General features: G+C 40.4%; 1 protein-coding gene and 1 non-coding gene across 4 annotated transcripts in view; both read right to left on the bottom strand.

Annotated features, from left to right (window-relative positions):
• Positions 1 to 2,982: 2,982 nt before the first annotated feature.
• TRNAT-CGU (transfer RNA threonine (anticodon CGU)) lies at positions 2,983 to 3,054 on the bottom strand. Its single transcript has one exon. It is a non-coding gene; the product is annotated as a tRNA-Thr (tRNA).
• A 4,117-nt stretch (positions 3,055 to 7,171) lies between these two features.
• The window catches only part of MRTFB (myocardin related transcription factor B), a 67,132-nt gene continuing 52,811 nt past the window's right edge, over positions 7,172 to 21,492 (bottom strand). For 2 of the 3 annotated variants that reach the window (XM_071444205.1, XM_071444206.1), the window contains 6 exons: positions 20,063 to 21,085; positions 18,536 to 18,691; positions 16,085 to 16,243; positions 15,662 to 15,799; positions 14,248 to 14,308; positions 7,172 to 12,591 (listed from right to left, as the gene is read on the bottom strand). In XM_071444205.1, the coding sequence (XP_071300306.1) occupies positions 12,053 to 12,591; positions 14,248 to 14,308; positions 15,662 to 15,799; positions 16,085 to 16,243; positions 18,536 to 18,691; positions 20,063 to 21,085 (2,076 nt within the window). In that variant the 3' untranslated portion in view covers positions 7,172 to 12,052. The remainder of the gene's footprint in view (positions 12,592 to 14,247; positions 14,309 to 15,661; positions 15,800 to 16,084; positions 16,244 to 18,535; positions 18,692 to 20,062; positions 21,086 to 21,492) is intronic. The other variant, XM_071444207.1, reaches the window with a different exon arrangement.

The raw sequence follows: 21,492 nt of genomic DNA, 5'->3' as shown, positions 1-21,492 counted from the left end.
ATTAAATTTTCTTCACCTTCTGCATTCACCAATAGCACTGCACAGTGTAAGGGATTTTTTTTTTTTTAATTATGCAATGATAGAAACTGGATTATGGAGAGGACTCATTTCACATGACTGTAGTATAAATTGTGCCCTGGCATTCCCTGGTCGCCGGCTGCTGGTTCACGCTCTGTGCCCGGCGTGTGGGTGCCACTACGAGCTGCAGGTGCCCTTGGGAGCCAGGGCTGCAGGGGGGTGTGGAGCTGGCAAGCACGTGGCCACAGAGGAGGTTTGGGGTTTAAATGTCACATCCCCCAGTCTGGTCTGGGGACAAGGCCGTGCGTGCCAGTCCACGCTCAGTGTGTGACCCATGTGCCCCTCAGTGCTGTGTGTGACCCCTGTGCCCCTCAGTGCTGTGTGTGACCCATGTGCCCCACAGTACTCAGTGTGTGACCCATGTGCCCCACAGTGCTGTGTGTCACCCGTGTGCCCCTCAGTGCTCAGTGTGTGACCCGTGGGCCCCTCAGTGCTGTGTGTGACCCACGTGTCCCTCAGTGCTGTGTGTGACCCGTGTGCCCCTCAGTGCTCAGTGTGTGTGACCCATGTGCCCCTCAGTGCTCAGTGTGTGTGACTCCTGTGCCCCTCAGTTCCGTGTGTGACCCGTGTGCTGCGGTGCCCTGGCAGCCGGGGCGTGGCAGCGATGGACCCGGCCTTTGCCGGGCCGTGTGATGCAATTCCCGCCCGGCCTCTGCGGGGTCCCTGGGAGCCCTGCTGGGTGGAAATGCCCTCTCTGAGCACTGCTGCTAAGCCTCGCTGGCTGCTCACTTCAACAGTAATATATAGCATCTGTGGAGGACTGGGGGGATTGTAGCAAGGATGATTAGAGGTGTAGAAAACCTGGCCTAAAAATTTTTAATTTTAAATTTCTATTTGCCTTCAACTTTCTTCTTTTTAGACAATACGATGCCTAAATTTTTAAATTTGGGCATTGTATTGTCTAAAAAGAAGAAAGTTGAAGGCAAATAGCGCAACACTGAAAAAAGGTTTAACATCAAGTAAATGAATCCATTGTGGCAGTAAACCCGTGTGATATGTTAATTATTTCTACCTCTTAACTGCTGCTGGAGTTACTATTTCTGGGCTGCACAAGTTTCTCCTAGGCTTTGAGTGCACAGATAGTTTTCTAATTACAAAATTAATTTCAAGTAGATAACCACAAGACATTTCTTAAAATGTTACTTAGCAACATTGTTATCATGCTAATAGTTCAGCAATGTTACTCAACAGAATGTAAGTTCTGTCTGCAAACTGTGGAAAAACAGGTTCTGTGTTACCTGATTTCTGTATCATCTAACACAGACTCACAGGCCTCAAACCATCATTAAGAGGGTTGGAATCAGCCACAGCTCTTGTGCATACCTGGCTTTGTCCTATATTATTTCCAGAAAACAAGCACAAATTTATGAAAGCTTTACTCATCAGGGGCAAGGTGGCTCATCTCCACCCTCCCTGAGAGGCTTATCCTTGAGACTGTAGTAAACAGAAAGCAGTATTTAACAGATATGTGTTTTGTCCTTGAGTTTGATTTTTGCATTTAGTTTTTACAACCCTCCTATGAAAGTAGTTTCAGGGACGTGGATGTACCTCACTATCCTTTGTATCCCTCTAAGTAAAAATATCTAAGAATGTTTGCAAAATCCAGTGTAAATAGTTAAGGACATTTATTTCTGTTCATACAACAAATATACAGTTTATATTCCTGCCAACAATGGTGCAGAATATGAACGGAAGATTTGTCAGACAGAGAACAAAATTGATTGTGTGGACACAGTGATCAGTAAAATTTCAAATGGTAAGTAAATATCAAACATGAATCAACAAAGATTTCCTTCAATTAGTAATTCTTTTCCTATTTACACTGTTAGGATGCATTTAAGTGCTGCCAACCCTTAACTGTGTGTTAAGGTTTGCTCCCTGGTCCTGTCAGTGTCACTGAATTGGACCTCCTGGCCACTTGTGGTGCTGCTGGATCAGCTGTGTCCAAAGCACTCAGTGTTTGTTTCACCAGGAGGAGGGGACCACTGCTGGGCTCCTGTGAGCATTACCACTGCACCCTTTCCTTACCCATTTTTCAGTGTCACAGGGAGTTTTTTCTGTTAGAAAATAGGAAATGTAAAGTACACACTAATCAGATTGCAAATAATCCTGCTAAGTGGTTAGTGATACAGATGAAGAAACCTCATGGTTTACCAATCAGAAGAAAGAACCAAATTAATAAATACTTAATTTCATGGTGGTAGGGTGGGGTGAACCAATGAAAGGGACCTGGGGGATTACAGGATGATCCTGATAGCTGCAGCCTCTGGAGAAGGCTCTCTTCAAACTCTCCTCAAGTGTTTGAAGGAGCTGGAGGATCTCTTCAAACAAGATTCTGCAGAGGCTCCACTTGTTCCTCCCAGGAATGACTGCGTGATAAGGTAGGCACCAGCACTTCCCTCAATAGTGCTGTGTGGAAAAGGAGTTTGACATGACTTCCACTAGACCACAGCAGTCATCTGGGCCTTTCGCATTTCAAACTCTTTTTTGTTTCTTCAGGCTCAGCTGAGGGCCTCTTGAAAGCAGGATTACAATCCAAGGAAAAACGAAGGAAAACTGCTCTGTTCCTGCAGATGTGAGAAGGGCGGTCATGCAGCCGCTGAGACATGGGCAGGAATGACCGAGGAGGAGACACAGCTGGCACGACATCCACCAGAAGCCGTTCCTGGGCCGGAGGAGCCGCTGCCGCCGGTGCGAGAGCCGTGGCTGGGTACCGGCGCTCGGGGGCAGCGGGGACCCGCCCGGGGGCGTGGCTCTACTGCTGCCGGGCGCGCACCGCAGCTCTGCGGAGCCGCCATGCCCGGGGCTCAGCGGGTCGGGTCGGGCTCTCTGGAGGGTCCCGGGGCCGGGGCTCCGCCTTCCCCTAAAAATGAGGGGAGAGTTCTCGCCTGCCTGGACCCACCAAGGCACGGACGGGGTTCGAACCCGTGATCTTCGGTTTACGAGACCGACGCCTTACCACTTGGCCACCGCGCCTGCGTTAAGTGCTCCTCCTGACGCCTTTCTATCGCTGGCGCCACTCCCGCACGCCCGCCCACGGCCCGCCCTCGCGCGCGCCTGGGCTGCCACCTGCCGGGGGCGCGAGGCGCTGAGGGCGCGGCGGCGGCTGAGGGGGCGGAACGGGAGGGAGGGACCGACCCGGACTGCCCCCGCTCCCGGTCTCGTTCTGGCCCTCGCTCTCCCTTCGTCTCCCTCTGGCTCTCGCTCTTGGGGCTGCCAGGAGCCTCCTCTCTGGCTGTGGAGGCGTTCTGAGGGCAGCGCCCCTGCAGCGTCCGCCCCGGGGCTGTGAGGGCGGGGTACCCGCAGGCGGCACTCGAGGCCTCACATCGGCTAGCACGGCAAGGAGAGGGAGAAAAAAGCGGGATTAAAGTTTCCCTTCTCCAAGAAGAGAATGCAAAACGTTGGGATAACTAAATGGTAAATACTCAACTAAAAACACTTGCTGCCTGGTAGCTGTTCCCTCAAAAAACTCAGTGTTGTGAATTGCAGAAAAGATACTAGATATTTTCTAGACAGGATCTCCTAGATTTTTACAAGTGTGACGTGAAAACAAAGGTTTTTGTTTTCATTTAATGTGTTGTGGAGGTCTGTTTAAATTTTCCATGAAACTGTTGCTTGATATCCAAGTTTTATATTCCTTTTGGTGTGGTTTTGGTTTCCTTGTGGAAGAAGCATGTGAACATATTGCAGAGGTGCCATTGTAAAGGGTTAGATCAGAGTACTGATTTGGTAGTGCTGTAATGCAGGTGCATTGCAAGGTTGATATAGAACCAAAATAACTTCACTTGGAAGGGACCTTCAAAGGTCCTCTAGTTGAACCACCCTGCAGCGAGGAGGGGAATATTTATGTATCCTTTTGGGATGTTCTTTGAACTGTCATCATGGAAAGTCATGCTTGATGCCTTGAATGTATGAAAATATTTTAGTTCTTTAAAATTTATGATTTGTTAGTTTGTCTGTGATAACTATATGCTTGCCTGTATTTAAACAGAGTGATTTGAATGAGCTTGCCCTGCAGTGAAAAGCGTTTAATTTAAATTACCTTACTGGATAGTCAGCCCTTGTAAAGCTGCCCTGAAAGTGAGGTTTTCCAGTCCCTACGGGCATAACTGATGGCCTGGCAATCTGAATGCTTCCTGGAATTTATCTGCTAGTCTTGTTCATCACATGCCCTCATGTGGACTATGGAAAGCTAGGAAATGAGTATTGCATTCTGCTTCTGTCTTGTCAGTGTAATCACGGCAGCATTTCGAAGTGTGATGGCACGCCGGAGTGGAAGCTGCCTCCCTCAGCTCTCACACCTGTAATGTTTATGAACAGGTGACCTCAGAGAGCCACTTATCTCCCCTGGCTGGAGGAGTTACTCAGTATGACCAAGCTGGCAGCAGAAAGGAGTTCAGTTTTAACCATTGATGTTTGACTGATGAGATACCATTTCTGACCTACTTGCTTATTACAAAATATGCTCTTTTATGTGCCACACTTGCCAGTTGTAACTTGTCATCACAATTCTTGTGCAGCTCACATCTGTGTTTATGAATGGTTTTTGATGCTTATGAGCTGAGAGGTAATTTTGTGGTGAGTGGAAGGAATATTTGAATTGTTGGTGGAATTAATGTGGGTTTTATGTCTTCAAATGCACTACATTGTAATAAATGTATTTGCTTGGCATTGGGAACAGTATTTAATGGTAAATCAACTTCTATTGATCAAGTTCTTCTTAACTGTATGGGGAGATGGAAACTTCAATTTGAATTCATATAGGTCTTCTAACTAGATTAAGAGGAAATTCTTGATAAGGTTTAAAAAAGTTGTCTACTCTCTGAGCCTAACTTCCTTAGTGTGCCTGGAGAAACTGTTTCTATCTAAACAAAGTGTTGTTTAATGGTAAGCTGATTTGTCACAATAGTTTTTATAATTTAAAAAGTTAACTTGATTTAAAAAAAACGTAATTGCCCTTCCAATGTCTGGATACTTTTGTTTGGAAGTGTCTTTTATGCTGGCCCTTACCCTTGTTTGAGCTAGGTGTTAAAGCCTTTCCTCCATGCTGAATCCTGCTTGTGCATTAAGGGCTGTTCTCTGACACAAACTTCTTTTAAATACAACGTGGCTTTTCAAAAGGGAAGTCTTAGAGGACTCTGTGGCTGATTTGGTGTCTGTTTCCACGTGAAAACAAGGCCTTTCAACACATTCCCTGACTCTTCTGAGATACATACAGGGGAACAATCCTATTTATGTAGGTGTGGTGCAACTGAGTTTTATATAGACTTGCTATGGGATGCTGAGGAGCTGTTGCAGCTACTTGAGCTTTGACTTTGGCTTAGCTGTATGAAAGAATGTTTCTGTTCACTATTTTACTTTCTGATCCCACAGCACTTGTCTTGGAAGGGGTTCAAGAATGATGCAGTAGATGGCAGAATGGCCCTGCAGTCCTTTTTCTGCACAGAAGACTGGAGACTCACAGGTAATTTTTTTACATGAAGGGAAATATTTATCTTAGAGTTTCTCATTTCATTTATGGATAAACACTTGAAGGAAAAAACCCCAGGCCCTGGCTGTTGGTTCTCAGAAGCTCTAATTTGTTACTTTGATTTTGCATTAAGAATGTCTTGCTAAAGTTGCACTAAACTTTGAGGTGTGGGGAAATCCATGTGACTTCTTTGCCATCAAAGAAACATCTCCTACTTGAGACACTCCAAATACTCTAAGAAATATGTTCCTCTAGCAACATCTGGACAATAAACAACAAGGCAGTAGGCAGGGGCAAATGGTACTGAATGTGGAACAGAGAAAAGGCAAATGTGCTGCTGGCCCTCTGTAGAGCATGTTTGAATAAGCTGAGTTTTTATTGAAAATCAAGTTTTAGCCTGTGGAAGAAGTGCACTCAGCATAATCTCAAGTTTTATCAAGCCTTGTTTTGTGTTTACATCAAATAGTAATATGAACACAGCTTGTGAAAGAAGGTTATGTGTTTGAATTTTGTCACTGTAAAACAACGAAGCCCCCAGACTGTCAGCTGGCAGCAAAACAAGTGCTTTATCTCTGTTACACTCCAGCTGTAATTTCTTTAATGCACAAATACATGGTCAAAAAGTGCTGCACTTGTTTTGCAATATTTGTGTTTGGTGTGTGATATCAAAGGTAAGTTTGTGGCACATACAGCCTACAAACTTTTATAATGGTTAAAGTTCACAGATAAAATGTTTTATATGAAATTTACAGTGTTTATTAGTAGGTTTTAATTTTTTCAGTTTTTTTCAGTTTTTTTTAATTTTTTCAGTTCATTACTACTTACTATGGAGTTTTTAATATTTGGCCAAATATTAAAATTTCTGATGTTATCAGTGTAGAACAGACTTTAATGAGGAAAGGGTGGGTGATTAGTATAGGACTGCCTTCACAAGGGGAAGTGTAACACTAAATATTTAAATGAAACAGCTTCATCTTCAAAAGAAGCTTGTGCAAACAGCTCGTAGCTCATTCTCCTGAAAAAAATGCATTCAGGTGTTCCAGAAACTGAGCAGAATGCAAATCAAAACTACAAAATCTCACAACCCAACACATTTTGAAAACCTTGGAAGGATTTGGGAAAATCATGTATTCAAGTGCATTCCAAGAGGTTTGTAGTGAGAGGACAAGGGGGAATGGATTCAAACTGAGGGTGCTGAGGTCCAGGAGTGACTGAGCCAGAGCAGCTGTGGCTGCCCCACCCCTGCAGTGTCCCAGGCCAGGCTGGACAGGGCTTGGAGCAGCCTGGGGCAGTGGAAGGTGTCCCAGCCCAGGGCAGGGAACAAGATGAACGTTAGGGTCCACTGCAACCCAGGCCATTCTATGAGGAAATGATGCTATATGAAAAATTGCTGAAAGAAAGGGAAATCCAAACCTAAGCTTCAAGGGTTCAGGAAGTCTCTGTTCTTACAGATTTTGGTTCTGATTTTAAAGACAAGCCATAATTCTTTTGGGGTTTGTCTAAGTGCAGATTCATTCTTACTCCTTTTTGTGAGAAAGGTACTTAGAACATAGGCCAAATGTATCAGACCCATAAAATTCAGAATGATATTTTCACTTTAAGTAGTAACCATGGACAAATGAACACAGTTTTCCTTTTTTATTTGAGACACTTAGCAAAAATGCTCAAATATCAAACATTTCCTCAGTAGCTACAATATTGCCACTATGTACAAAATATTTGATAAATGTAGTACACATATAAAAATACAGTATGCATTACATATATACAGTACAATGTGCAAAACATATGGCATTCAAACATATGGAATTGATTTTAGGGGTGCAAACAGCAAATACAAAGGCATCATGGTTCTAGAAAGGCAATACATAAACTGACGCCCTGATTGCCATAATTTGCATTTAGTAAAGTAGTGCTTAAATGAAGAGGGCCCCAGAGACAGGTGTTTATCTTCTTCTTTTCACAAAATGAGATGCTAAGACATAATTATGACTATGAAAATAAGAAGAGAAACACCTACTTGGGTTAGCGTTATTTCTACTGCAAGCAGTACTGTGAGAAAATCCTATCTGGAAAAAAAGCCTGTGCTATTAGTTACTACAAATTTCTCAAACAACAAAAACAAATCTGTACTGTTAAACATCAAAAACAGCTTTGAAAATATCTACATCCTCAATTTTAAAAAAGTACGGATAACACTTTTGGGGATTTAATTTCCTATGTTTTAAAATACAAAGTGCCTCCTTTGGCAATATAAATGGCAATGCTTTGGTTCCTATTTAAATTTTTATATTATTATAATTTATTTTAGGCTGTCTTTTGAATATCTGAGCTGTATAATTTTATAAAAATAGTGTGATTATATAGTTATTAACCATTCCCTGCTTTCTTTTTGAGAATTTGCTCTCATAGCTAGAATGGCTTTTTTTGGCTAGATTTCTACAAATACATTTATGCATTTTTAACTTAAAAACACTTTCTATTCAGTATTGGACACTACAGAATGATGTAGGTGTCTCTTTTTTGCACTTTAGTCCTAGCAAACTGGTATAAAGGAATATTTGAGATTATTTCAGGTTTTAATGGATGCTCTTTATTGGCCATGTATATACTATATGTAACTCAATTCCACAGATCTCACATGAAATACCCTCTGGGGTATGGTCTAGAAGTCACTGAAAGGTGATTTCATAGACCACAATACAAAGAGTTTCAACAGAACATTTATTAGAGATAAGTGGAAGATTTTTTTCCAGTTTTAATAGAGTTTGCTTTAAGTTTATAATACACTTAAGATGCCATCCAAATAATAATGGTTTACATCGGTGAACTTTGCTGTGTTTGGATTCCATAATGCCCTTCCAGTTCAATGTATCCTGTAATTGCAGTTTCTCTGCCTTGAAAGTAGTTCAGCAGCTTGTACTTGTGTTCTGATTACAGTGCCTACTACACTTTTGAGGCACCTGAATGTTTGAGATTATGTAACAGAAAAAGTTTAATATTGACACTTCTCTTTGGATCACCATCTTCTCTGAACGTGACTCTTGTTGGTGAATTTAGAAATACTTGGGAAATAAATGTCAGTATTAAGTAGTGATCATTTCTAAAAGCTGTGGCCTCAGCTTTTTAAAGTTCTGATTCTGCAGGTCTGCAAGCCCACATTGCTGGATTACATTTTAAATTTCTGTAGAGAACAACTGCCATAAATTAATTTTATTGTCAGAGAGAGTATGACAATGCTTTTTAACTATTTCTAAAGTTAAACAAAATTTTGCCTGTAAACTTCCTTGCTGTAACTGAAGATGCTGAAGGGCACTAAAAGTGTGCAGCAAATTCCATTTCTCTACTGAACACAGGATGTGACTCCTCCTGAGTAACACGAGCCTAGGAAAACATTGTCTGAGCTCTCTCTGTCTAGATGTGTAAACAACCAACTTTTGATTTTCATACTGATTAAAAGGTATTCTTAATTACTTTGAAGGACCCACTAACACCACATTTGATAGGATGCATTCTGTTAGTATACTGCAGCCATTAAATGGCAAATTTAGTGCCAGTGCATTCCTTTGCAACTGTTCTCTTAATGAGAAGGATTCAGTTCTGTGCAGTCAAACTGCACAGTCACAATTAAATTTCTAAGATGTATTTGTGCTACAAAAATTTTCATGTAAAACATGCACACACAAAAGTCTAAGCAAAACCTATTTCTGCCATAAACAGGCATATACAACTATGGCAAACATATCACATTTCAGAACAAAGTCTAAAGCAAACCATTGTATATAAGGTTCAATACACAATTCTGAAATGTACAGAAAAGTAATCACACATTCCCTACACTAGAATATTTGTACTTCAGAAACTAAAATGATCCCTTAATTTTTATTTTTTTTCAAATAGACGTTCAGAGCAGAAAGCTATACCGTACTGATAACAAGACATCTCACCTGTTTGGTTTTATTTCTGCACAAAGATTCCTATGGATTAATTAACATTCTACACTGCCAATAAGGGTAATTTTGTAGCAAGATGACTTTGCCAGTTTCAAGCTGTATTTACATGCACATCAAAAATGACAGTACAGTTGCTCTAGGTTAATTTCTCCTCTAAAAATTAATTTACTTGCCTCTCATTTCATCAGGAGGCAGGGTCAAAAAGGGATAACTCTAACCACACATATATTGTATGATGTCTGGTGTATCACACATAATAAACTGACAGTACTGCAGAACACTAAATTTCATTCAGAGTTGTTCCTATCAGACCAAGAGTCCTTAATTCTTATTCTCGTAACAGCCGAGGGCACTTCGTATCTCAGAGTATCAGCTCCCAAGACTGGATGATGAACAGGAATGCAAAAAGTTGAATGTGAAGTGTTCACTGTTATTGAAAAGTCCTATACCATCAAAGCTTAAGGCAGACAGTCCACATGTAATGTTGTACTCAAGTATTGTAGGCACAGCAAGAAGGAATAAGGAATTATGTCTTTCAACTGTGTGTAGTGAAAATCTCCAAAGATTGTTTTCTTGTACTTAGTTTCATATTACAGTAATTCTTGGCCAGTAAAACCAGTGAAGATACATAATGATTTAAAGTGCTGTAATTGATAGGATGCAAACATATGGTATCAGTTCAAACCCTGAATCAATGAGGGAATCCATTATTTTATCTGAAGCCAATGGAACTCTGTCATATCAGTAAACCAGACTGCGTTATATCTGGAGATGCAAATTTTCTGTTAATTCCATAACATTTTCTGACAAAAGTATTTGTTTGATTTTAACATGATTGTGTTGTGTTTTAATTTTTGAAAAATGTGGTGAAGGTTGCTAAGTGAATAACAGCTACTTACTGTTTTCAGTATTTCTTTGATACATATCATTATTCTAAGAAGTAGGCAAAAGCTTCAGGGCATTTTTCATTCAATCCTACAAAACTTTATTTTTGAAACTTATTGGTGAGGAAAGAACCATGCAATGAGATCAGTTTTCAGACTAGAAAACATACAATATTTCCACATTTCAGGAAATGGGGAGTGTTTCCTTTTATCTTAATTTAGGAATTCCCTAATAGGAAATTCCAATTTTGTGTTTGATATTAGCCTCCATCATCTATGGCAACATTTAACAGCTATTACCTGAGAGACAACCATAGAATGTCAAAGTATATTAGTTCTACTTGATTTTTTTTGTTTTTCTAACTGCTTTCAAAATAGACTCTGAAAACAACAACTAAGGGCTTTAAAACAACAAAAAAATATTCATGTGCTGTGCTGTGAGGTAAGAGCTTCATTTTTGCTATTCTCTGTTTCAGATATGCAATATGCCTTCTAACCACAAACAGTACATTCTGATCCTGGTGTTTAGGATTTGCACTGAGCAGCTTCTCTGTTGGTTTCCCTGATGTTATGTAGTGGCAGACAAAGCTGTTCAACAGACAAAGTGTTCCTTAAGAAATTATGGTTGTCCTGTCAGCACTGTCCCCTGCAACTTGATCTCATCCTACAAACATCTTTTATTGAGGGCATTGGGACTATTCTTGCATAGATGCTTGCAGGATTTTAGTATACAACACTATTAATTAAACTTTTCTACTTCCTCAAACTTCTCTAGTATGCTGAGATACTGGATTCAATGATCTAACAAATATCCTCAAACACAAAGCAAAATAGGATATTTACTTCCATTATAATAATCTCTTGTTTGAAGACCACTGTGTTCCCCTCTGTTCACAAAAATAAGCTATATAAAGTTAAAAGAGTATACAAATAACTGTCCGATATACACATTAAAACCTAGCTATTAAATCCAGAGCATTGCTATAGAAAATTCAGTGTTCTCAATATTACCTGGCATTAGCTACAGTGGATTTCTTGCAATTAATATCCCTTTGGATGCAGGTAAATTCCTCCCTCATGATTAAAGAATGGGGGAAGTGTTTTAAAATCCACAAAAGCAAAATATAAAAACAATTTGAACAAATTAAGAGACTAGATATATGAAATTTCACTGAACCAGCCAGTGCTTCTATTTGCCTTTGCCCTCACAATTAGTTCTGAACCTGGCTCAGGCTTTCCACAGGAACAATGAAGTGCAGTGATACCTCCCTCCCCCAGCCATTTGCTCACTGGGTCACTACAGAGAACTGCCATCTCACTCTCAGTTTAGTCATCTTGTGCTGCTCATTTAAGCATTACAAAGTCAGAGACGTAACTTCTCTCCTAAATATTTCTGATACATTTACCTTGGGGTACTTTTAATCACGAAGTACAATCATCCTTTCTTGACTTGTGAAATACAGCTTCCAGAGGGCCCTGATCTGTATTACTGATAGGTGCATAAAGTGATTCACTGTTGTAAACTTGAAAATCAATAAGGAATTAGCTTCAAGCATTTGTTCTTCCAAACATTACTGTCTTAGTTTATGTTAACTGCAATCAGAATGGTTTCATAATGGACCTCTGCTGTAGAGAGACTTGCAGGTCGTGTTCTCGTTGGCTATAGCTTAATCCCAGTGCAACTGTAGATCTTGTGGATCCAGAAAGTCAGTGGAAAACACGCTGGGGGCAGCAGAACTGAGAGGGGTGAGTCCAGATGAGGAGCTGGGCATTGTAATGTCCAGCCATTCCATATTGTCCAAATTTGTATCGGGCAGGTCAAGAGACAGACAAGAATTATTAGTAGTAAACTGTGGGTCAGATGTTTCCATGGGTGAATGAGAGTGATCTAAAATGCTGGAGTGATTAAGCAGATCATTCTGGAGGTCTTCAATTAAAGAAAATGACTCTCTGTCCTCATTACTGCTTGTCAGTTGAGGAATTTCATTACCTGATGGCAAAGTTCCATCCAAGAGGGCTTCGAGCTGGTTTTCCAAACTTATAGACAAGCTGGTTGTTGGTTCTAAGGCCACAGGAGGAGGGGCCATTTGGATCTGCGGAGGTGGACGGGATATCACCGTGTTCACTGGCATTGTAGTGATGTTGGCTGTGACTGGTCTCATTTTAGAGATGGGAGATGGTTCTTCTTTTATTGGAAGGGAAATCTCTGGAATAAAAAAACCCCACTGTTGAATTCAAACAGATAATGACATAATATCCTCCTACTGAGAAATTCCAGCCCATTTTGGGATGCATCCATAGTGAATTAAGTGCAGTAACAGTCACTGTGCTGCTCCACTCATATTCACATACATCAGACTCTGGCATGGCCTCCATGAACCACAGAGTATTTTAAACAAGTCCCAGAGTTCTGCTTTCAGTGATAGCTCAGCAAATTAGCATGAGTATTGATGAAAAAGGAATGTATCTCTAGCTGTTACCTTAATCTCCTTCATGTTTACAGTTCTTCTCATTAACTGGAATAATTATGGAACCAACACGTTTCCTTGTATAGAACCAATTTTCAGTTTCATCCCCGTTTAGTACTGTCCACACTGGTTAATTAGGAGTCCATGAGATGAAATGATGTGATTAGGAAGCATTTATTCCCAATTCTAGAATCTAAAACTACACTTCTGTCAAGAAGTTCCATATAAGACTGTGGCAGTAAAAAGAAGGGGAAATAAAGCCTAAGTTCCAATTTATTCTTAGATGTGAATGAAGCCCAAAAACAAGACAGACAAATATGCAGATAAATCCTCTAGCACAAGTGATGTTCCTAGCAGAAAAAAATATACCTGACAATATATTTTGTGCTGGTTTTCCAAGCAAAAACCCACAGCCTTCTCACTCTCCTGAAGTACATTAGTAAACGAAACATTTTTCAGTGCAGAGCTTACTTACGTTAAGTGCAACAGGCCTGAATGCTTTACTATGTTTTTTTCATAAAGACGATCATTAATTTAGCTTGAGTTGTTGAATACTCAAGTTACTTATCTCAGTCTACTCACATTTTCTGCAGGTGACCTTGCAATTTGCATTGATAAAAAAAAATACTCTGATGTTTAGAATATGGCTGAAGTCTTCCAGTAGCCTAGAACCAGACCCTCAGCCCTGGCATTCCCTCTTGTCAAGATCCTTTTATGACAGCAGTTACAAACCCTTCTCTTAATGGAATCACTTGGCACCACAACATCTCCCACTATTGTAATGGCTTCTTGGGCTACTAAGCCTAATTATGGCTGAAAGCCTCTTCCTTCTACTGCTGAGCTACTCTGTCCATTACTTTAGTTATATCAGTGCCTTTCTGATAGCTCCCTTTTTTAACTGACACAAAGTTGTTATTCATTAATATCTCCATATAGTTCATGCACACTTTTCCCAGTAATGTATCTTTGATGTTTATAGTTGATAACTCATGGTTATATTTAATGAAATTTTACTATCAACGTGCTTGAACTCTTACCTTATTCTATTCTTTGTATAATTTCAATAAACATGTTATGGACTTGCTCAACCTTTCCAATTTTGATAAAGTATGTCTGTGCTAACCTAAGGTGTTATTTTAATCATTTGAATGCTGTAGAGATTATTGTAAAGGTCTACCAGAGCTAATTTGCAAGCATGAAGTTCCACAGCAGGTTGACTGTATGTGTTTTGGTAAATGTTTTCTTTAATAAGGAACCAAGCAAACTTTCAAAAATTTAGTTTCATTCAGGCTAGCTAGATTCTAACTCCTAAAAGAATTCTCATTTGATTATAGCAGTGAGTTTTTACTACCAGGTTTTAAATCTTTACATCACACAGCTGTCAATGAGCTTACCTCCACTCTTGATGAGAATATCAAAAAGATCATCCATCTGCTGACTGTGTGCACTGGAGATCTGTAGCACAGGAGAACAGGGTTATTCTCTTTCATGTGGGATTTTTTCCTATGCTTATTTTTCCTAGTTTCTATCAACAGTATGTAAGTACTAACCTATAATAAAAACTAAAATCCTTAATAGGAAATTGTCTAGCTAGAAAACAGATACTTTGGAGAGACATTTGCAATCTCTGTACTTGGTTTCAGTACAAAGGAATAGGGAAAAAGCATGACAAAGACTTCATGAAGGCCACCTAGGAGAGAGGTGCAGGAAGCCAGGGATCAGGAGAGTTACTAACCCCATTTTGTACCAGGATAATCATAACTGCAGCAGTTTGGGCTTGCAAACCCTGCTCTATTGTCTCTCAGAGATAGCCTGTAAATGTCAGTCATGTAAGATGCATTTTATTAGGTGTCTTTGGGGTTTCTTCCCAATTTGTAGATTTATATTCTTTTATTTTTTAAGGGGGAGGGGTAAGCTTTCAGGAACTGCTCATCTTTGTTTTAAACAGCCATCCCGTAAATAACTGAACCTTAAGCAAAAGGTAAGAAAACCCCCCACAAACCCACTCATTCAAAAAGTCTAGAAAAAGTGAGACTTTCATGAAGCTTTGAAGAAGTGTTTTAAACCAGTGCTTGTACTCCAGGGATGGGAAGTGATTTGCATCAGGAGATGCAGTGGGGAGCCCCTGGCTGGCTGTAGTGATAGTGACCTAACACAACCTGTGTGCCCTCACTGTGGGGACGTCCCACATGTGCCAAGGACACAGGAAAGGGCATTAGGCACCCATAGCTGTGCCTCAGATCTGCCACCACAAAAACCCAACCAACACAAGGGGCTACAAGTTTTTATCTTTTGGGATCGTTCTGAAACGCACAAAATTAGGACCACTCATTATTACTCATACTGGCAGAGCACTACACAGGTTTATTCACCAAGATCACTCAATACAGACTCTTTTCAAGCAAGCACCTATGCTCATGTTTGCCTGTGTGTATAAACACATTCACACACATTCTCCTCAAGTTTACTCACTTTGGAAAATACAAACATATTTCCTCTCTTAGGGCGGGTTTGGGTGTCACACATTCTCAAAGCAACTCATCTGAAGGCTGGTTACTGTTAGTACCAGCAGCAGCATTATCCCAATTAGATGTATTGCCAGCTGGGAACTGTAAGACTTATTTACATAAATGCTGCTTTAATTAAAGAACAGTGAAACAGGAGTCCTGCAGTTAAACACAGTTATGAAACTAGTGACAGGGTATGTTAGAAAATCCTGACACCGAACAAAAAAAATCAAAACCTAAAACAAGCAATGGTTTTGGTAGAGAAAAGCTTTGGTTTTAAGAGCCTAAAGAAAAGAAGTACCTCACGCTGTGATGGCTGAATACTGCGGGTCTGTTTTATGGCCTCTTCGTAACGAGGAGGATCTTTTGTCTTGGACACTGTGCTGTTGAAGAGGGGCTGCTGGACAATGTAAGGCTGGGCTTGAGATGGAGACCCAGGCTGCATGAAATAACAAATAATGACTAAATAATGTGATTTAGTGAATTGAGGATGTATCAAGCTCTACAGATTGTTCTGTTGTCACATCAGTCCATGTATTAGCGTAATCAGAGGGATAAAATAAATTTCTTTCTCCCTCTCTCTAACACATATGCACATTTCAGCATTATTTTAATCCAGAAAACATTCTTCCTTGAGTGAACTGCCATATGTAAACAGTCACATGTTATGTAAGAATAATCATGTAAACATGAACTTTATGGAAGATTGTTAGGATATCCTTACCTTGTTGGGAGCAGCAGGTCCATTCTGCACAGAAGGGACCTGATTACCACCAGGGTGAATGTTAGAGTTTGATGTTTTATTAATAAAAGATTGTGAAGGTGTTGAAACTGGTGCAGTCTGATAGGAAAATACTGCATTTGATGTGGCAGGTGGAAAAACCTGAAAAGGATTAACAGATCAGTCTCAGATTGTGGGTTTTTTATTTTTAAAAAAAGGTAACATTGGATATATTACATTAATGAAATAGAAGACCTTTTTTTCTAAAACACTTGATTGCTTAAATTCCCTATGAAGTAAATGTTATTTATACTTATTTTTCCTTTAAGTGGAATAATTTTTAAATTCAGAGCAGTTAGTTTCTGAAAGAAACTTTATGCTCTGACATACTTTCTTTCATCACTCATTACTAAAAACATTTTCCTGCAATTTTCTAGGAAGCATGAGGAAAGTGTATGGAACAGTTCAATAGCATATCCATGATTTCCCCATCTAGTGGACAGTCAATAACATGAGCTTATTTCTGACCTGATACAAACTGTACATATATCCACATTTGCCCTCTCCTGCCAGTTTTAAGACAGAATGGTTTGTCTGTCATATAATTCTAATTTTTTTTTTTTTGAAAGTAACTACAGATATCTATGAGGATTGAGGGAGAGGCAAAACATGGGTATGAACTATAAGTTTGGTTACTGGTATATGAAACTTTTTATTTCTTCAACTGGTAGTCCACATACTCATTGCAAATGATTCCCAGCAGAATCCTGTTTCTCATACTTTTGAGTTAAAGGGAGATTAAGAGAAACTACAAATGCATCAGCATTGTAAGGCTGTTGTAAATTCAGTATCACTCCCAAATACCTTTATAACAAAGGTGACAAATCTTAGGTCATGGATGGAGAGAGGTAGATCTAATGCTGAATGCATGAGGGGTGTCCTGATCTGTTGTATCCCATCGATATTTTCATTTTGATGTTAAATGTGCAACAGCAGGCTGCAAACTCTGCTGGGAACTGTTGTCTTCATGACAACTGATCTGAATAGGGGTGAGGACTGGAGGAAATGTCCTACAGACATTTCAAGGAACTTGGAGGCAGCAATGGCAGCAAGCTGCCAGTCTCTGGTACAAGTACATGCCTCAGGATGACTGGAAAACTTCTCTATAGGACCTGTTACATTAACAAGGTGAGATTAGCCCCTCACCAAATCCCAGAGAACCTGCTTTAGATCTGCTTTTTGGAGGTATGTCAGTTTTGACTCCTGGAGGATAGCCTCAATGTCCATGAAATGACATAGATTGAACAAGCAGTCTGAAAAGTATTGATGCTCCTTTAGCTGGGTCCCCTTTATTACCCAGCTCTAGAGAATGGCAATGCACAATCATACATCCTCTAAGTTCAGTTCTGATCTGCAACAAGAGCCCAAGCAGAGGCAGATAAGGTTACTCAGGGACAATCCCCAAATCACAGCAGAACATGGGGTTCATGATGCACTTTTGTGAACTGAAATAAGAACTTCAAAGGCTGAGATGTAACAGTTACATAATATACTGTAAAAATGACCCTCTTCATCTTGGAATTTGAGTTGTTTCTGAATTATCTGTCCCTAGGGGCAGGCTGAAAAACCTTGCAATCCACTGATAAGGATGCAATAAAGGTCCAAAACTAATCTCCACATTCCTAATAATAGGGGTCAGTCTAGAAGAGGCTCAGAGGAGGAGAAAACATTTTCTTTTGTGATGACTGGTGCTGATGGGTTGGTATCAGTTCCCATATGAACATGACTGGAGTGGCAGTCACAACTGTACATCCAGTGCTGAGAACTTGTGTTGGAATGGGACATGACAGAGCTGATTGGTTTTGGTAGAAGGAAAAGAAGGATCTCTCTGACTCATCCCCTGCATTCCTTAGGGAGAGATATGGTAGGGTTTGGACTCACTGGAATTACCATCCTCAGGATCTGAGTCCATAGCTTCCTTCATAAGGAGGGATGAAATCAACAAGGAAAGTCAGAAAACCAGAATTTTATTCTATAAAAGAATAAATCTTTGAAGTCATAAGTAAAAGCTTTCTCTTAAGAACTGCCTAAGAGAATCTCACATTTGAGCCAGTGGCAAATAAGAGAAGCTGACTGGAATATACCTGGTACACACCACTTGTGCCAAGTGTGAGGAAGGTTGTAGTAGGAATCATGCCCTAGGTGTACCATTAAGATAAAAAGTCTTTAGACAATGTATTTATCTGCAACTGAAAAATAAAGTCCTGCACAGACTAAAATGTTAGGAAAAGGAGGAGGTACAAGCCCATTGTATCGCACAGAAAAACAAGGTACAGATGTTAGGTGACTTGATCATTTGTATATAACACAGATGGCACATGTAAGATTCTCAAAGCACTGCCTAGAACTAGATTACACAACTATTTATCTTAGTGTTTATTGCTATCCACAAACCTTTCTGATTTGTTGGCTCTGACCAAGTGCGTGCTGCGTGATGGTATTTTGTTTTGATTGTGGAGCATGCATCTGAGGTGCTGTCTGCACCAGGCCAGAGGAAGAAATAGGAGCAGGTATTTGTGATGGGGTCTGTATTCCAGCTTGTGATTGAGCCTAAAGGATGAAGATAAAATATTTGAATTATTTGTATCTCACACTAAGTTACATCATGTAAAAATCTAATGCACACCTTATGCAGAACAGCAGTAACATGTATTCTGGGAAGGATGAGTCGGAACTGTACAGGAAACCAAACTGTTACTGTGTTTGGTACTGGGGAGTTCCCAGCTAAAAGGTGATGTTTATTTTGCCAACAGTTTAAGACAAAGACAAACTGGAGAGAGCCCAGTGGAAATGCTAAAAATAACAGGGCACAGAGAGAGCAGATATCAGTAAGAAAGGACTATAAGAACTGGCTTGAGTAATCAGAAGACAAAACTGATAATGCAAGAAAAAGGTTGCTTTTAAGACCACAGTAATTTTTCATGGCCAGTGAAAGGCAAGAAGTGTGTCCAACTCATTAAAAACAATTTTAAGTGACAGTGGAAAACTTTCTGGAGTACAGATGAAGTAAAATAGCAGGACAAGCTGCTTAAGGTTGTGACAGAATTCTAGCAGGATTTTAGAACAATTCATGTAGAGATCTGGGTGTATAACTCCTAGGAACAGTTCTTGCACTGCAGACTGGGGCCCATCCTCACCAGAATTTTCAGCCCCTCATAAAGGTTGCTGGATGTGCTGCTGCACAGGCTTGCAGCAAGCCTAGGCCCACAGCATGCACAACAGCCAGGGACACACTGCAGCTGGAGGAATACTTTGCTGCCATGATGGCTGGCAGGGGATGTTCCAACAATGCCAGTGGGAAGTGCATTACTGCTTAATTCTACCATTCTTAGTTCAGACCAACAGGTTACATTGATTCAGCTGGGTCAGATTACTCCTATACCTCTGTATTTATAGCCTGTCTTGGTTTATGCTGTATTTATTCACTACCCATAATAAGCCTAGAAATAATGTTTGCAAAACCATGGTTTCTTTTTCCAAGTCCACAGGAGAGTTCTACAATCTTGCATTCACATTTTTAAATATATTGAAGCATCACCACATAGTAGGTAGTTCGCATATGTTTTGCAAACAGGGCTATCTCAAAGTACTGAGACTGTAGCTCTCTATGACAATTTGCACTTAACAAAATGATGGTATATGCTACTTTAAATCAAATTGTGCATTGTGCAAATTGAAGCAGTACATGGTAAGGCAATTGCTTTTCAGGAAAGAGTATCTAGGAACAAAAGTTGCAAAGAAACAAGTATTAGAAGCAGGTATTACAGGATCAGCTCAAGCTTTTGTACTGTTTCCCTTAAGCAGAAGCAGGCTAAGCCTGAGTTTTAAGTTAATCTTACAAGCAGCACATGTACCTATTTACACTAAGTTATGAAATACTGCCATGCAGGTTACATGATAAAAAAATAGAAACACCCTTACCTGCAACTTGATATTTCCAACTGGTAACTGCACTGCAGTAGCAGCATTCGGTCCCTGGATAGACAGTGGGAGGAGCAGCTGGGCAGTTCCTTGGGTAGTTAATAAAGCTTGAGGCTGGGCAACAACTGCAGTTTGAGGCTGCCTCTGTGGGCTAACATAAAACTGAGAAATGGCATTCTGAGGTTCAGCTTTGGCCACGGGTATCTCCTGTTTGATAACAACCGCCTTTTTGGCAACTGGGTTCTGGCCAGCGGTGTACACGGGCTGTCCTAAGGAATGGCTGGCCACAGGGACAGATTGACTGGTACTGGAGCAGTCAGCAGGGGCAGTTTCATCTTTGACAGCAGCACTGAACTGCTTCTGTTCCAAAGCAGCTGAGTTAGCAAAAGTCTGAGACTGTTGCTGTTGTCCCCTTTTTTCAACCTCAAGTTGCATTTTCAATACTTCCACAAGTTTTTGCTCTTGTTCCAGTTTTCTTTTGAGCTCTTCAATTTGTTTTTCCTTTTCTTGAAGCTTGCGGTCCTTTTCTGCTACATCAAACTCCATGGTTGAGATGCTGCCACTGCTGCGATTCTGATTGTCCTCGTTTGTACTTGCCCTCAGGGGTGAAGTACTCAGGAACTGGGATGGTGACATCATGGTCATTTCTGGGAAAGTGTCTGCCATACTCGTGTCATCTGTGCTTAGGCTGGACTGTTCAGAGGGAGAGGGAGATATAGGCAGGGGAGAGCTGATGTTTTCAGTATTTCCTGCTTTGCTGCCAGCTGCAGTAGATGTTTTTTCTGGAGGGAAGCTGGATATCGTATTAGCCACTGGTTTATTTACTGTTGCAACAGGAAATGCCACAGTCACTTCCCCAGTGTTCCCTGTGGCCCCACTAGAGGTGGTCACTGTCACAGAGGTACTTGTAGCAACCCCATTGTTGTTAAGATCTTGATAGGTTTTCAGACGCTCAATAAGGTCTGTTTTTGTTCCAGACACTGGTAGTCCCCTCAGTTTCAACTCCATTTTAAGCTCTGCTACCTGAAATAAAATAAAATAAACCACTATAATAAAAAAGGAAAATATTAAAACTTACTGATATGCATTCTTATTACATCTTAATAATGAAAACTATTTTCATTCCCATATTTGCTAGTTATTACACCTCTGGGTTCTGACAGCATGCATTATCTATGAGCACATTGCCATGACCTCCTACTTACTTCAGTGTTTAAGTTGCCAAAATCTTAGCAGTGTTCAGTTGTACACTGAATAGTAGCAAACTGATGATGTTTTTTCATAAATATTCAACATGGAAAAATGCACCTACAGCTCCAGTTCTGAGCTAAAAACCTCTGTAGCAAACCAGCAGACAATGGCAGCAGTGCAGATAAAAGCACTGAGCCCCTTTGTTACACCATCAGGACAGACAGATCTGTTTCTGAGAA

Source organism: Agelaius tricolor, unplaced genomic scaffold, assembly GCF_023055355.1.
Source record: "Agelaius tricolor isolate 1412-34295 unplaced genomic scaffold, bAgeTri1.0.p SCAF_19, whole genome shotgun sequence".
NCBI classification, from domain to species: Eukaryota; Metazoa; Chordata; class Aves; order Passeriformes; family Icteridae; genus Agelaius; species Agelaius tricolor.
Note: the sequence above shows the minus strand (reverse complement) of the source record. Positions and strands in the feature narration are given on the sequence as shown.